The sequence below is a fragment of the Saccharomyces eubayanus genome, chromosome XI (genome assembly GCF_001298625.1).
Source record: "Saccharomyces eubayanus strain FM1318 chromosome XI, whole genome shotgun sequence".
Classification (NCBI taxonomy): Eukaryota; Fungi; Ascomycota; class Saccharomycetes; order Saccharomycetales; family Saccharomycetaceae; genus Saccharomyces; species Saccharomyces eubayanus.
The window spans coordinates 578,445-593,455 of NC_030970.1; the positions used below are offsets into that span (position 1 = coordinate 578,445).

General features: G+C 40.1%; 8 protein-coding genes across 8 annotated transcripts; 2 read left to right on the top strand and 6 right to left on the bottom strand.

Annotated features, from left to right (window-relative positions):
* Nucleotides 1-41: 41 nt before the first annotated feature.
* Nucleotides 42-443, bottom strand: DAD2 (Dad2p; the record flags this gene model as incomplete). Its single annotated transcript, XM_018366520.1, has 1 exon — nt 42-443. The coding sequence occupies one exon, from the start codon at nt 441-443 to the stop codon at nt 42-44; it is 402 nt and encodes a 133-aa protein (XP_018221112.1).
* Nucleotides 444-659: 216 nt separating this feature from the next.
* Nucleotides 660-2,495, bottom strand: HBS1 (ribosome dissociation factor GTPase HBS1; the record flags this gene model as incomplete). Its single annotated transcript, XM_018366521.1, has 1 exon — nt 660-2,495. One exon carries the CDS (start codon nt 2,493-2,495, stop codon nt 660-662), a length of 1,836 nt encoding a protein of 611 aa, XP_018221113.1.
* A 205-nt stretch (nt 2,496-2,700) lies between these two features.
* MRPL20 (mitochondrial 54S ribosomal protein mL58) lies at nt 2,701-3,288 on the bottom strand (the record flags this gene model as incomplete). Its single annotated transcript, XM_018366522.1, has 1 exon — nt 2,701-3,288. One exon carries the CDS (start codon nt 3,286-3,288, stop codon nt 2,701-2,703), a length of 588 nt encoding a protein of 195 aa, XP_018221114.1.
* Nucleotides 3,289-3,466: 178 nt separating this feature from the next.
* On the top strand, nt 3,467-6,697 carry PRP16 (DEAH-box RNA helicase PRP16; the record flags this gene model as incomplete). The annotated part of the gene is made up of 1 exon (XM_018366523.1): nt 3,467-6,697. The coding sequence occupies one exon, from the start codon at nt 3,467-3,469 to the stop codon at nt 6,695-6,697; it is 3,231 nt and encodes a 1,076-aa protein (XP_018221115.1).
* Nucleotides 6,698-6,817: 120 nt separating this feature from the next.
* On the bottom strand, nt 6,818-7,855 carry OMA1 (metalloendopeptidase; the record flags this gene model as incomplete). The annotated part of the gene is made up of 1 exon (XM_018366524.1): nt 6,818-7,855. One exon carries the CDS (start codon nt 7,853-7,855, stop codon nt 6,818-6,820), a length of 1,038 nt encoding a protein of 345 aa, XP_018221116.1.
* Nucleotides 7,856-8,027: 172 nt separating this feature from the next.
* Nucleotides 8,028-9,041, bottom strand: TVP38 (Tvp38p; the record flags this gene model as incomplete). Its single annotated transcript, XM_018366525.1, has 1 exon — nt 8,028-9,041. The coding sequence occupies one exon, from the start codon at nt 9,039-9,041 to the stop codon at nt 8,028-8,030; it is 1,014 nt and encodes a 337-aa protein (XP_018221117.1).
* A 209-nt stretch (nt 9,042-9,250) lies between these two features.
* On the bottom strand, nt 9,251-12,007 carry TGL4 (triacylglycerol lipase; the record flags this gene model as incomplete). The annotated part of the gene is made up of 1 exon (XM_018366526.1): nt 9,251-12,007. One exon carries the CDS (start codon nt 12,005-12,007, stop codon nt 9,251-9,253), a length of 2,757 nt encoding a protein of 918 aa, XP_018221118.1.
* Nucleotides 12,008-12,617: 610 nt separating this feature from the next.
* On the top strand, nt 12,618-14,795 carry PXL1 (Pxl1p; the record flags this gene model as incomplete). Its single annotated transcript, XM_018366527.1, has 1 exon — nt 12,618-14,795. The coding sequence occupies one exon, from the start codon at nt 12,618-12,620 to the stop codon at nt 14,793-14,795; it is 2,178 nt and encodes a 725-aa protein (XP_018221119.1).
* Nucleotides 14,796-15,011: the final 216 nt, after the last annotated feature.

Here is a 15,011-nt window from a genome sequence, read left to right on the forward strand (position 1 = left end):
ATTATCGCGACTGAAGCCGTCTTGTAGACTAGCCCATTTTTTTATTCGTTACCATCTACCCTGATCCTGACCATAGTTTCAGGCAAGGGTACCAGATCTTCCTCTTCGTCATTATCGTCATCATTCTCGTTTTTCTCGTGGGATCCTAGATCTTTCTCCCTTTGCTGTTCAGACTCACGTTTCTTAGAATCTTCCCATGGACCTATCTCATAATCACCTTCCGCGTATTGTAGCAAGCCCAAACTAGCCTGTGATATATTGTTTATTATAGAGTCCCAATTGTTCATCAACTGCGCAACTGCTTCCGCATTTGTACCCATTTCTTTGACTTGCTCATTCAGCTTGACTAGTTGAAGTTTCAGTCCATCGGTCAGGCTCGTTATCTTCTGCAACGACTGCAGTTCTTTTCGCTTCGTGATTATTTGTTCATCTATTGAGTCCATGTTTCTCGTTGATCTTTCTTACTTATTTCTAACCGTTATTAACAATCTTCAGAAAGTGCCTCTCTGCTTTGTAGCTAATCTACAACGTTTCCTTCTCTGAATATTGCCTTTTTCTTTATTTTCGCGTTATACCAAATTTAAAAACAGAAAAGAAATATTATTAATGTATCGAAATTAAAGACTTACATAAAACTTGTTATTCTAATATTCTACCATTTATTCAGATATCTCGGAGATCTTACCGGCTGCAATGGTCCTGCCGTCTTTTCTAAGTACAACTCTACTCAAACGGTCATTTTCACTAACAGTTAGTAGAGGAATCCATCTTTTGACTTCAATTAGCTCTACCTCCACCAGAGCCCTTTGTTTTGAACCCAAATGTCTAACTTTCTTCTTAGTAACGTTGTTATCCTCGTCAATCAACGATATTAACCTCTTGATCTTAGCAGGTTGCTCCTTGACGCCAATGAAAAGAATAAATGGTGTTCCTGGTAGCAAGGGTCTATTCATCTCAAATGTGGTTAACTCCAAGATGAAAACTTGTGCCGAATGGACAGATAAATAATCGACTGATGCAGCCAAGTCGCCGTCTTGAATGTCTTCTGGGTAAGCTTTGCGTAATCTCAAAGTGACAAAATCACCTTTGATAGCAACGTCTGTCTCTTCGTGGTTTGTTGATTGTCCCTGTTGAGAACCTACTTGAATCTTATCCACGATGCAACTTTGCTCCGACGGATATATCGTCAAAGATTCACCAGGCTGAATTGAGCCTGATTCCAATTTACCTGAAACTAAAGCTAATTCGTTATTTGTTTTCTTTAGTGGAATGATCTCCAATATAGAAAATAAAAATGGATCCTCTTCAGTAGTTTTTTTACTCTCCTTTGAGATTTCAGACGCGGTATTTTCCAAAGTGGCCATTAAAGTAGGACCATTGTACCATTGTTTTACTTCGTTTGGGTAATCTATTTTATGAACACCTTCACCAGAAAATCCGCTGATAGGTACCCAACTGATGTTATCCTCACAAAACCCGATATCCGCTAGATATGGCAACAGCTTCGATTTAATTTCTTCAAACCTTTGTTGAGACCAATTCACATTATCCATCTTGTTCATAGCAATGATCAAATTCTGGATTCCCAGACTAAATGCCAACAGCATATGCTCCTTTGTTTGCCCATCTAGATTAAACCCTGATTCGAAAGCGTTGGTGCTACAGTCTACACACAGAATGGCCATATCTGCTTGAGATATCCCCATGATGGCGTTCGGAACAAAGTCTCTGTGACCGGGTGCATCCACGATGGTAAAGTTTGCCCTTTCGGTGGAGAAATGGGACGTGCAAATGGAGACTGTTACACCACGTTCCCGTTCTTCATTCGTTTGATCCATGATCCACGCAAACTTAAACGATGACTTACCCAAGGTTTCGCTCTCTTTCTGTAATTTTCTTAGTTGTGCTTGATTAACAATCTTCAAATCATAAAGAAGTCTACCCATTAGCGTGGACTTTCCCGCATCAACATGGCCAAGAACCACAAAACTTAAATGGGGTAATTGTGATTGAACGAACGCAGAGATATCTTGAGGCTTTTTGGGTTTTGTGGGTACCGTGGTCTTGTAGTATCTCTGCACGAGCCTCCCGTCATCGCCTGCATCAGAATCCTTGCGTTCATCCTCTTCTTCTTCTTCRTCGAGCCAATCTGGAAGCCCGTTGGACTTTGGTTTCGAGATCGATACGTCAGCCAGTTTTTGGGCTACGTTGGCAGTACCGTTAGCAGTATTCGTTGGCTTCTTAGGTGCCTTTTTCTTCTTCAAGGTTTTCTTCAGCTCCACTACCGTGCTTTCGAGATCGAAATCATTGTCCAGTAAGGCTAGTTTCAGAGTGAGATTATCGCAGCCATGGTAGTCTCGCAACTCCTCCTTCAAAGGGGGAAACACCTCATTCATCAAATCGTAGTCCTCGTCATTCAAATAATCATCGAACTCACCTTCATCGTGGAAGTCAGGAATATCGTCTGCACCATCGCTGTAGTCGCTGTAACTCATCTTGTCAGTCTGTAATGCTCGACGCAGATGTTCTGGCTCCTTGGAAAGCCTTTTTGCACCTTGCTTGAACAGCTTATTGATTAATTTTCATGTAGTATGCTATGTTGCCAGTAATGGGGTGTGTCCGTGCATTGTGATCAGTATACGAATACAAATGCTTATAGAGTAGTATTTACACGATTATTATTGATCTTTATATAGCATCTCACGCCTGGTACCACAACAGCTTTCTGCGTTTACGGTCCTCTCTGGCCACAAACCTCTTGTCCTTCCAGCGTGATTTAATTTCTTGCAGCCTGCCCTCCATTTCTTGCGCCCGTTGGCCATTTGGCTTCGAAATCAATGATACAAATAACGGCGATACGCCATACTTGGCGGCCAAAACCTTACGTGTGTACTTCTGAGGGTTCTCTTGACGCAATCTCTGGATCTCCTCGACCTCTTGTGGCCCCAAATGATACGTCTTGCCGTTCACTGTGCTTTTACTTACGAGAACGTTGGGAGAGTGCGTCGCTTGAACGACCTGAGCAGGCATATCGAACTCCTTCCGAGGGTCATTAGTTGCCATGAAGCTACGAGGAACGGTTTCACTATTGATGGAACCCGTGGCGATGGATTCTGATGGCTGATAATGCATTCCTGGAGCATCTTTCTGTTTTAGATACCCTTTATAGTTGGATGCGCTCTTGGTCTTGTTGTAGATAGACGTCACTTGTGTCTGCGGAAACCCAAACTGTTTCCCAATGGAAACACTGGTACTAAATGATCTGCGGCACACAGTTCTACTAATCATTCTTCGTGCTGTTTTTCTTTTCCTTTGCTGTTATCTGTTATACCTGGATAAAAGTGTCTCTTTTTGTCCTTTTGTTGGTATTTTTAGTAATACGTGCGATGAAAAGTGAAAAATCAAGAGATGACTAGCGATGATGGCTTTCAAAAATGAGTAAAGAAATACAATYAACAGTACTGGTATGCGTGATTCAGAGTGCCAGGGAAGGATAAGGGAGATATTAAAAGAGTATACATCGAAAGAAGTAACGCCCGGGCTGCTCTTGACACTGCGAAAACTGGCGCAAAGAACAAATACTAGTTTAGAGCAATTCATTGCCGGTTGTCAAGCATTGACAAAGTTCAGCAGTAGCGATGTGGTTCTCTTTAACGAGCTCAGGGAGTTGCTCAGAGATAATTCCGAGCAAAATCTGGCAGACTCGAAGAAAGCTGTACCTTCTATCAACAAGAGAAAGAAGTTTAATATTCAATTGGATTTCGACGATAATGAAGATGAACTGGCTCCTCCTGTTCAGAAGAAACCCACGAATCCAAGCACAATGTTCAAGAGGATTGATAAATCCAGAGCGAAACAATTAAAGCAATACTCTCCCGCCGCAAAGGACCTTCTTTTAACTGACAAATTCGAAATGCAGACGCAACAAGATCATATCGGAGTAGTGGAACACGAACCGTCTCGAAGTGAACTGGTAGAGGAGGACAGAGAATGGTACGATAGTAATGAAGAATATGGGAGTTTGGTGTTGGAATCCCTATCCCGGCCACTTGAAGAAGGTAAAGAAATACCTTCCGTCATCAAGAGCCGTGATAATGAAGATGCCTTACGAAACAGCGTTCAACTATACCCGATCCCACTAAAACAAAGGATGGAATGGATTCCTCCCTTCTTATCAAAGTTTGCATCTCAAAACAAAGTATCCAATTCCATAATTATTGGTTCTATTTCCGAAACCTCTAACCAATCAGCTTCAGTAACAATGGTGAACCCATTCAGGAATCCTGAAAGTGAATTTTCTCTGAATGCCAGAAGAGGCAGTAAATTGGTAGCCCTAAGGAGGATAAACATGGAACATGTCCAACAATCACGAGACAATACTGATGTCTTGAACACTGCCATGGGAGAAGTGCTAGGCTTGGAAAATAACACTAATGCAAAAGACAAGAGCCGCTTTCAAGAAAACAGCAATGATGATTCAGCGGTGTACACTCCATCAAGGGAAGAAATTAAACGCACGAGAGAAGAATTACCTGTATTCCGCTGCAGGTCTCAGCTGTTGTCACTCATCAGAGAAAATCAAGTAGTGGTAATAATTGGTGAAACCGGTTCAGGTAAAACCACTCAGTTAGCTCAATATCTTCATGAAGATGGGTATTCGGACAGCAGAGGAAAATCTATCGTCGTCACCCAACCAAGAAGAGTGGCTGCAATGTCCGTCGCTAAAAGAGTCGCAATGGAAATGCAAGTCTCATTGGGTAAAGAAGTCGGTTACTCTATTAGGTTCGAAGATATGACCGATCCTGAATATACAAAGCTTAAGTTTGTCACAGACGGTATTTTGCTTAGGGAAACTTTAATGGATGACATGCTAGATAAGTATAGCTGCATCATTATTGATGAAGCTCACGAAAGATCATTGAATACAGACATCCTACTTGGGTTCTTCAAAGTTTTATTGGCACGAAGAAGAGATTTGAAACTCATAATTACTTCAGCCACAATGAATGCTAAGAAATTCTCAACATTCTTTGGAAACGCTCCCCAATTCACTATTCCGGGAAGAACTTTCCCTGTACAAACAATATATACTTCCAACCCGGTTCAAGATTATGTGGAAGCTGCGGTTTCTCAGGCGGTGAAAATACATTTGGCCAATGATTGTTCAAGTGGTGATATTCTAATCTTCATGACAGGTCAAGAAGATATTGAAACGACCTATGATACTTTAAGGGAAAAGTTCCTACAGGTATACTCTAAAAAATTTGGTACAGCAAAAATTGAAGAAATCAAGGATATCGAAATCCTACCAATTTACTCAGCATTACCTGCAGATTTGCAGTTCAAAATTTTCCAGGATTTGCATGGCACTAAAAGAAAGATTATCATTGCAACTAATATTGCTGAGACTTCGTTAACCATTAAAGGCATCAGGTATGTCATTGACTGTGGGTATTCTAAGTTAAAAGTTTACAACCCAAAGATTGGTCTTGATAGCTTGGCAATAACGCCTGTCTCAAAGGCCAACGCAGATCAAAGATCTGGGAGAGCTGGTAGAACCGGACCGGGCATGGCGTATCGATTGTACACTGAAGATACTTTCCAAGAGGATATGTACATACAGACAATACCCGAGATTCAAAGAACGAATTTATCGAATACACTTTTACTATTGAAATCTTTGAATGTCACTGATGAATTAAGTAAGTTCCCGTTCATTGACAAACCACCTTTACAAACATTTTTGTCTTCATTGTATGAACTGTGGTTCATCGGGGCCATGGACAACAAGGGTCAATTAACGTCCTTAGGGCTGAAAATGGCAAAACTCCCCTTGCAACCTTCCCTTTCCAAAATCTTATTGATTGCAGTACAAAACGGTTGTAGTGATGAAATGCTAACCATTGTATCCATGCTTTCTGTTCCACAAGTTTTTTATAGACCTAAGGAAAGGCAAAAGGAAGCAGACGTTGCAAGAAATAAATTTTTCATCGCCAAGTCAGACCATTTAACACTGCTAAATGTATTTGTTCAGTGGAGAGCAAATAAATTTAGTCCACATTGGTGTAATAAACATTTTGTTCAATACAAATCACTTGTCAGAGCACGGGACATCCGAGACCAACTATTAAGAATCCTGGTATCTCAAAACATTCCCGTAGTCTCTTCTGGTAAAGATTRRGATATCATTAAAAAATGTATCTGTTCAGGATTTGCTCATCAGGCAGCTAAAATATCAGGGTTGAGAAACTATGTTCATTTGAAGACTGGCGTTGGTGTTCAACTGCATCCCACTAGCGCATTGCATGGATTGGGTGATTTGCCACCCTACGTTATATATCACGAACTATTAATGACCAGTAAAGAATACATTTGTTGTGTTACATCCGTAGATCCATTCTGGTTAATGGAATACGGCGGGTTGCTCTACGACATTAAGCGCGTAAAGGACAATCAAGAATCTGAAACCAAAGGTTTATTTGGTGAACACTATGGAGATGTTGTTGACGTGGCTGAAGATGAAATAGATGTGAATATCAAAAAATATAGAGCTCTAAGGGATGGCGTGGTACAAAATCTAATAAAGTCAAACAACACAAATGAAGGAAAGAGTGAGCAGATACTCCAAAAGGAAAATATTACAATCAATAAAAGAGAGCCAACGAAGCCTTTCAAGAGAAGAAGGACATTTTTTTAAGTATAGAAAAGATCACGTCAATACGTGAACCACTCGTATTGTTTTATAGGTACATAAATGCATAGAACAAAACATAATTATTCATCAAGAAAGGGAGAGAAGGGCATAATTCAAACGTCATTACATGGCGAAAAAGCTCTTATAGTAATTACCTATACTGCTACAATCCGACTGCTCATATATTTCATTAGCCTTTGGCAACCATTTCGTCATGTTTTCTATTCTGCGAACACTGGCCGGGTGTGTACTTAGAAACTCCATATTCACAGCATTTCCTCTGTTCAGATTTTTTTCAAAGTTTGCCATTCTCTCCCACACTTTTATAGATTCCTGTGGTTGGAAACATGCCCTTGACATAATCATCAGGCCAATATAGTCGGCTTCAGTCTCCATTTGTCTTGATGCTGGCATTCGCAAGAACCCATCTAATAGCAAGTTATTGACAACATTTGCTCCAGTAACAGTGTATAATACTAACCCTAATATAGAATATATTGGAGCYTTCGATAAGTTCTCAGCTGTGTGTCTTGCCAGCTGATGTGCAAATTCATGTGATAATACGGTGGCGATCCCATCTTCATTGGCGCAGATAGGCAAAATAGAGCTGAATATAAACACTTTACCACCCGGCAGCACAAATGCGTTTGGTGAGGCAGTTGAATCGTTGACCACATGTATTTCCCATTTTATTCCGTCTAACAAAGAGTTATCCACACTGGGGTCTTTATAAGCAGCTTCAACAATCTTCTTAAATATATTCTCAATCTTAACGGTTAACGGGTGCTGTGGAGGTAGAATTTCCTGCTGAGTCTGTCTCCAGATTGATTTGTATGTATAGTTTCCGATGGTCAACTCCAATGGGCGTGAAACCCAAATAAATCGGGACCTATCGCTAACTGGTGCTTTATCGAGATGTGTGAAATAAAACAGGGAACATCCACCAAAAAATAAGGCCAAGTATTTTCTTGATGACTTATCGAGGATAAGCTCTTTAAAAGATGATTTTTTGGAATAGTCGTCGTTATTAAATCGACGATATGAAGATCCATTACTGGAGTAGTAACTTCGTGTTAACTGAACCCGGAATAATGGTGGCTTCAGAGATTGTCCATGAACTCTATTTCCAAGTCCTTTTAACTTGGTGATATTACGCAGCATTTCTTGTCATCCAGCGTTTCTATCTAAATAGAATGAGTAAATCGTGTCCCTTTAAAAATAACACTTTGTCTTTTTTTCTCTTTGTATCGGATCTAGTAATAAAAATAAAATGGAGATTTTTGATCGTCTATACAAACCACCTATATAAAGAAACATAAACGTACATAAATAATTACACCTCAAAGGACATCTCGGGTATTTGGTCGGGAGATACGTGGCGCTCTTGGTTTTGCAATTCCAAGTACCTTTTCTTAGTTTTGAAGTACAGTAGCCATGCTGTCAAAGTTAAAATAATTAAAGTGACTAGAATACTGAGCAAATCAAATACTCTGGACCCAGTAGACTCGGATTCCGCGAGACTCTTAATACGAGAACCAATAAACAGGTAGATGAAAAGTTTTGGAGTGGTTAATATATTGGCAATAGTAAAATTGCGTACCGAAATACCATAAACACCAGCAATGGCGCCGTTAGTTAAGGAGTAAGGGAATGGGCATAATCTCAGTAATGCCAAGATCCAATAACTGTTATTTTCTTGTAGAATAGAAGCCAATGCTTCAAATCTTTTATTCAGGTGCACTAGCTTTTCAGCCCTTGAATGTAGAATTGTCTTAAATACTATGAAGGAGAMAATGGAGCCTGTCACAGACCCGAAAGCTAACGTTATCCATCCTTCAAAACTGACGCCATAAATCAGCCCAGTAGTAGTGGACAGTAAGGAGTATCCGATCATAGGGGGAAATGCGACAAAGAATAGCAGCACTATCAAAATGAAATGTGTAGACATCTTTTCTCTCAAATCGTTTGACGTAACAACGACTTTATGTAGAATTGTGTTATGGAACACAAGCAATAGAACACCCATAATCATAACCATTATGCCAAAAAGGATAATTAAAATCTGTTGCCATACCCTTAATGAATAGAAATATAATTGTACTTTCTGAGCGTTTTTTCTAAAAGTATGCATCAATCTTTCTCTAGGAGACATATTGTAAATGTCCAAGAAGTCATCATCGTTGGTGTCCATTTCATCGTTAAACGTTAAACCAGTATTGGTACCGACCCTTTGACCACTATTGGTATTTGCCAAGTTGTCGTTATTTAGATCTTCAAAATAACCATCAAATTCATCATCGTCTTCTGGACCCATGTTGACATTTTCTGCTTCGTAAGACTGATTCATTGGTACAACCTGTATTTGATTTCCATTGAAAAGGTGAGTACTCCAAAAACTGTTGAAGGGCTGGTTACAGCACGGTATTTTTCTTTTGGCACGGTCCTTACAAAAACGGCTTGGATTTTCGCATCGAAATGATTTAATGAGAAAAGGCCAATAAATAAATATGTAGAAAGAAGATATCTAGAAAATATGTAAGCAAATAGGCCAGTTCTTTATTGGGTAACATTATTAGTGCTCTTGTGCTGTGCTGAAGATGAAGGCCTTGAGCGAAATGGCGAGCTCTTTATGGCTTGAGAAGGTGGTCTTCCATCAACGCTATGACGTCTAAAAGTATTTGCAAGATCGTGGTGTATCATTGCGTTCGAATCGACATTGCTGATTAGCCTTAATGTAGGATGTTCATCCTTCTCTGGATCTGTGTACAATGCGTTCCCATTGCTAACCCATTTTTTGTTCAGATGCTTTAGATATTTATTCTTCCGGCCAAAATGCAGTTTCTTGTCTACCATTGTAGGTGTTTCAATACTAGCAGAATGTGGGACAAGCTCATGGCTTTCTGAACCATAGGCTTTGACGTCCACAGGGAACATCAATCGGCCAGAGGATGCCTTTTTTTGCAGAATTGGGGGTGGGTGTCCATTGATTTTATTAGATTGTCTTAGTATTCTCGATGTTGGAGAGGCAACTGAAAATGAGAAAGATTTTCCTGGTCTTCTTGAAGTGAAAATAGTATCCGATTTTCTTCTTTGATGATGCGGATTCAACGAAGCAGATGTTATGGAATACCTTGGTCTGAAGCCGGAGGGCGAACGCCCATACGTGCTTGCATTTTCTCTTAGCAATAATAAAGAGTTGGTAGATTCGGATTCTAACAAGTAGTCATCCAATACACTGGCAATATGATTACCGGCTTTCTCGCCCTTTGTTGGTGTTCTGGTTAGTAACGTCACATTTGCTGGATCTTTGGATTCCTCTGGGACTTGCTCTGGGGCTTTGATTAAACCAATAGCCGAATCTGCAAACTGCAAGGGGTTTTTCAAAGAGGAAGTGACAATCATTCTGCCTTTTATATAAGAGATTGCCTTATCCAAAGCAAATTCCTGGCCGCAGTGATTTTGAATAATGGATATTTTGGGCCACGTAGCCTTTGCCCCATTGGTAATTTCCCTTAACAAAAACTCCTTTGTCGGATTTGATAATAGCTCTTTGATCCTGAAAAGCATATTCATATCAGGTAAGATAGTAATGTCACCAGAATATTGTTGAGATAACACCGATCTTAATTTTGTCAGAGCATTTTTTGCAATTCCCATCTCGCTTCCGATTTCTAAAATATGAATAGCCTCATTGGCCATAAAATTGTATATGCTCGACAAGTTTTGCTTCAGCCTTGCACTGAACTCATCTTCAATCTCCCCGCCCACACAGGATAATGATAGTTTCAAAAAGGGGAAAACGTGAATATTCACTTGGCATGCGATAATATGGTCTACGTTAAACATTTCAGAAAGACGAGATATGGGTAAATCATTGTCCACAGAACCATCAACAAACTTGACAGAACTACTTCCGGTCCAAGCTTTCCTTTCCCCTGTCTTGGGGTCCTTTTCATATAGCGGACTCGAGGGGAAAATCCCTGGTAATGAGCATGATGCACATACTGCTGACCAAATGAGAACGTTGGGTGCAGTTAAATTGTTCAGCAAACGTGGTTGTTCAAATAACGATGCAGGGGAAACTGTTATGTTCAAAATTTTCCCGGTTCGGTTGTACGCCTCTCTAAAGGTCAAATCGCCCAAAAATTCTATCATTGTATTTACTAGATGCTTATTATCAAACCATGTACCGTTTTTGAAAAACCTGGATATTTTGATTAGTAAATTCTCACTTTCACTTTTCTGTTTATCGTCCTTAAAAATATTGAATTCCATTTCCAGGATATGGTTTAGCAAAACAGGGATTTCTTCTTTATGATGGACTGATAATATACTGGCCACAATGGCACCAGCACTACTGCCACTAATCACCCTTGGCAACACGTCGAGTTCAAATAATGTACCGAGGACACCAATGTGGAAAAGGCCAAAAGTACCACCCCCACTAAGGACCAAAGCGGTCCTGCCGATATTCCGTCTTGTTTGCTGTAGTATACCCAGTAGATAATTATCATCAAGGTCGGACTCCATTAGTGATTCTAGCGCTAACCTGGACTCCATCATATATTCATCTATCAGATACTTTGTACCAACATGAGAATGCCTATAAAGGTTTACATTACCCATGTTGCCCAGATTGCGTACCCAATTGGTCCGGATGATGTATAATAGTTGAGAGTAGTTTCTGTTCAACCGTTCCTCGCGCAGTCTGGATGTTAGATCTTTTATCAGCTTGTAATCATATAGGGGCGACTCCAGTTTTTGTTTCCACGCTATTTTCCCAGTGAGTTCATCCAGCCTTGCGCCCGCAGAACACCATTCTTCAAAACACATGGCATGTTGCTTCTGGGAGGAGATTTTTTCAATAAGGATGTCTCTTTCATAGTTTCCCACAAAGACATTGTAAAGAAATGATTTGCATTTACTTGCCAAAGATACTCTCTCCTCTTCTTCTTCTTCTTCTTCCCCCTCGTCGTCGTCCACATCCTCCATATCTATATCGCTACTATCATTTTCTGTGACAGTCTCTTGCTCGTCATCTAATTTCTCCTCATCTCCGGTGTCTAAATTAAACTTTACTTGGTTGGTAATCATACCCTTACTATCTTGCAGTCTTCCCCTAGCATCTACCTCCACTCTTCCAGCATTGACATTATCCTTCCGAGGCTTACTAGATTTGGTCCTGGGTTTTAGAATGGGAATGATATTCTGAGAGCTACCTAGAATCTGTTCATAATATTTTTCAATTAGTTGTTGCGTAACGAGGAGGGGCTTATTTTGTGTGGATGTAAGATTTGATATTTTGTTGCTCATTCAAACTTCTGTTACAAAGACGTATAAATACTCTTCGCTAATGATTGCAGCACTAATTTTATCAGCTAAAAGCTCAAACGGAGGTTCTTACCACAAATACAGCATCAGATCTGCAAGGTTTAGTCTTTATAATTGTGGTTTTGCTTTTATTATCGCAGCTATCGCATAAAAGGGTAACATCATATAGCCCTATTGTGCCCTATACTTTTCATACAAATACAAAAACACAGTTTAATTTCCTAGTCATTTAACCTATCTAAATATTTGAATAGCCCTGTGGCCATATTTGACGCGTTGAAAGCCCTAATTTTTTCGAAAATTCCAGTTCGCGCTCTTTTTCAGTCATAAAGAGGTGAAATACATGGAAAAAAAGTAAATACTAACAATAAAAAAAGCGGAATAGGTAGAGTGGCTTGTAAAAGGACCTCGCCGAGTTGAACCATTATTTTACTAGTGTGAATTGGTACAGAATAGGCAAGTGTTTTTTTTTGAGAGAGTACATATATTCGCTAGACCGTTGGATTTTAGTAAGCTTCTTTTCGAGAGTAGTAGTGAATAAACCAAAGGTAAAATCAAATAGAATAAACCCGGTAAGATATCGTCTAGGTTAATGTACGACTCAATTTATGATTCTCCATTTCCGAAAATAAATCCAAAAGTCCGCTACAAGACGGCCTTAGAAAGAGCAGGATTTGATACTAAGCCGCGTAATCTGTTCAGTAGCCAGAGAAATGCTTCCACCGGGAGCCTCCAGGCCTCTGTAAGTTCTCCCCCGATGTCTGTCCAAAGAAACGTATCAGCTGCACCGTTTGTGCCGGTCATAACGAAGAGTACGTATACTGTATCTTCCAAGGGTAATCAGCTATTTTCTAAGGGTGAGTCTGACATTTATTCGCCGCCCGTACTGGACAATAGCAGGAAAGTGAGTATAGCCTCTTCGAAAAATAGCAACAAGACATCTTCGTCGAGGCCCAGCAATAAGTCTCATCCGTCGCAGGACGATCCCTTTCGTTTCGAGCGTGGGCCAGAGCACCACCAGGAGCGATATACTGCTCCCAGATACGCAAATGAATCATCCATCAAAATGCATTCGCAAGTCACAGACAATTCTCTTTTCAATTTTGAGCAAATAGATGTCAGTAATAGTAGAAAGGAACAGGACTTGAGCCCTATTGAAAAAAGTTTCATGATGTTGACTCAAAACGACACCGCAAGTTTTACAAACTCCATGAGTCAAATGAATAACGAAAGGACCACTGGACAAGAACTCGAAGAAGAACAACAACAAACTTCGGCCAACCATCAAAAGGTAGAGCCAGAAGAAGAAGAAGAAGAAGAAGAAGAAATTTCGGTCAACTATCAAAAAATGGGACCAGAGGAAGAGGAAGAGGAAGAATACGATGTAGAGAGTCTAAATTTTGAGCCTCAACCTGAACTGCATGTAAATTTAGACGAAAATTTGCCGTTACCAGAAAACACCTCGCAGCCACAAGAAGAAGAGGACGTGGTTCCGAGAATCCCAGAAATAAACGTTACCAGAGGAAAAACTACGCCGCAGTTATTTATCAGTACGTCATACAATAGCGAATCAATAGATTCCAAATTATTCCCCCAAGATATTGCTACTGGCTTTGCGACTTCCAAGGAAGGTAAATCTCCCGATGTTTTGTCATCATCCCCAAGTGTAGAAAACTTGGATTTTGATGCCTCAAATGAAAAGCGTTACTCTACAGCATCTTCAGAGAAGGTAGAAACCCCATATACAGCTACAAATTTGCAAGTCGAGCAATTGATCGCTCAACTGGATGACGTTTCTTTATCTAGAAATGCTAGACTGGATCAGAACGAGAATTCGCTTAACTTAGTGGATAGAAAGACCTCCAGATTCAAAAAATCAAGTGCATATTTATCCGGGTACGGTGGTCTTGACATACCAGCAACACAGCAAACATCCATCATGCGCAATATCGATGGGAACGTGTCCAATCAAAGCTTCTTAGTGGATAACGACGATGTCAATGATGATGTACCATCTACCTCTACAACTAACGGTGGCACACCGATTTTTTACAAGTTCAAACAGTCCACTGCACAGTACTCCGGCGATGAAGGAAACCTTTCTCAAGAAACTTTCAAAGCGAAACCCCCTATTATTGAGGCCCTACAATTGCAGCATAAACCTAGTATAACAAATTTGAGAGAGGACGCCGATAATTCTAGATCGACTGACCCACGCGTCTCGCCCACCAACGGGACTGTAGAATATAGTCCTGACGTGAATTATCATGAAAACGAGCCGACGGAATTCAAATATCCACCGGGGGAAGGGCCTTGTAGAGCATGTGGCTTGGAAGTCACAGGAAAAAGGATGTTCTCCAAAAAAGAAAACGAATTATCTGGCCAATGGCACCGTGAATGTTTCAAATGCATTGAATGCGCTATTAAATTCAATAAGCGTGTCCCCTGTTATATTTTGCGTGATACGCCATACTGTCAAAAGCATTACCACGAGGAAAATCATAGCATTTGTAAAGTTTGTTCGAACTACATAGAGGGAGAATGTTTGGAAAATGATAAAGTGGAACGGTTCCACGTAGATTGTTTGAATTGTTTCCTATGCAAGACCGCGATTACCAACGATTATTATATATTTAACGGCGAAATCCCGTTGTGCGGTAAACATGATATCGATGCTCTTCTAAAAGAAGGAATTGATAACGATGCATCAGGAAGCGATAGGAATAATACCGTTTCCAAAAGGAGAACAAGATTGATTAACTTCAAATAGCATTTTACCATTCCGGCCTCCTCCTCACGTGGTCCATAAAATTCTTAAAAAAGATCTTCCCCGTACTTTAGTTCTACCCTGTACATTTATACATTTATACATTTATATATCTCAGAAGAGAAATTTGTGGAGCTGCAGCAATACTGCAGGCTGTTATAGGTAACTTATAAAGACATCATTAATCTATATTTATATATATATACCCGCTTTTTTTCC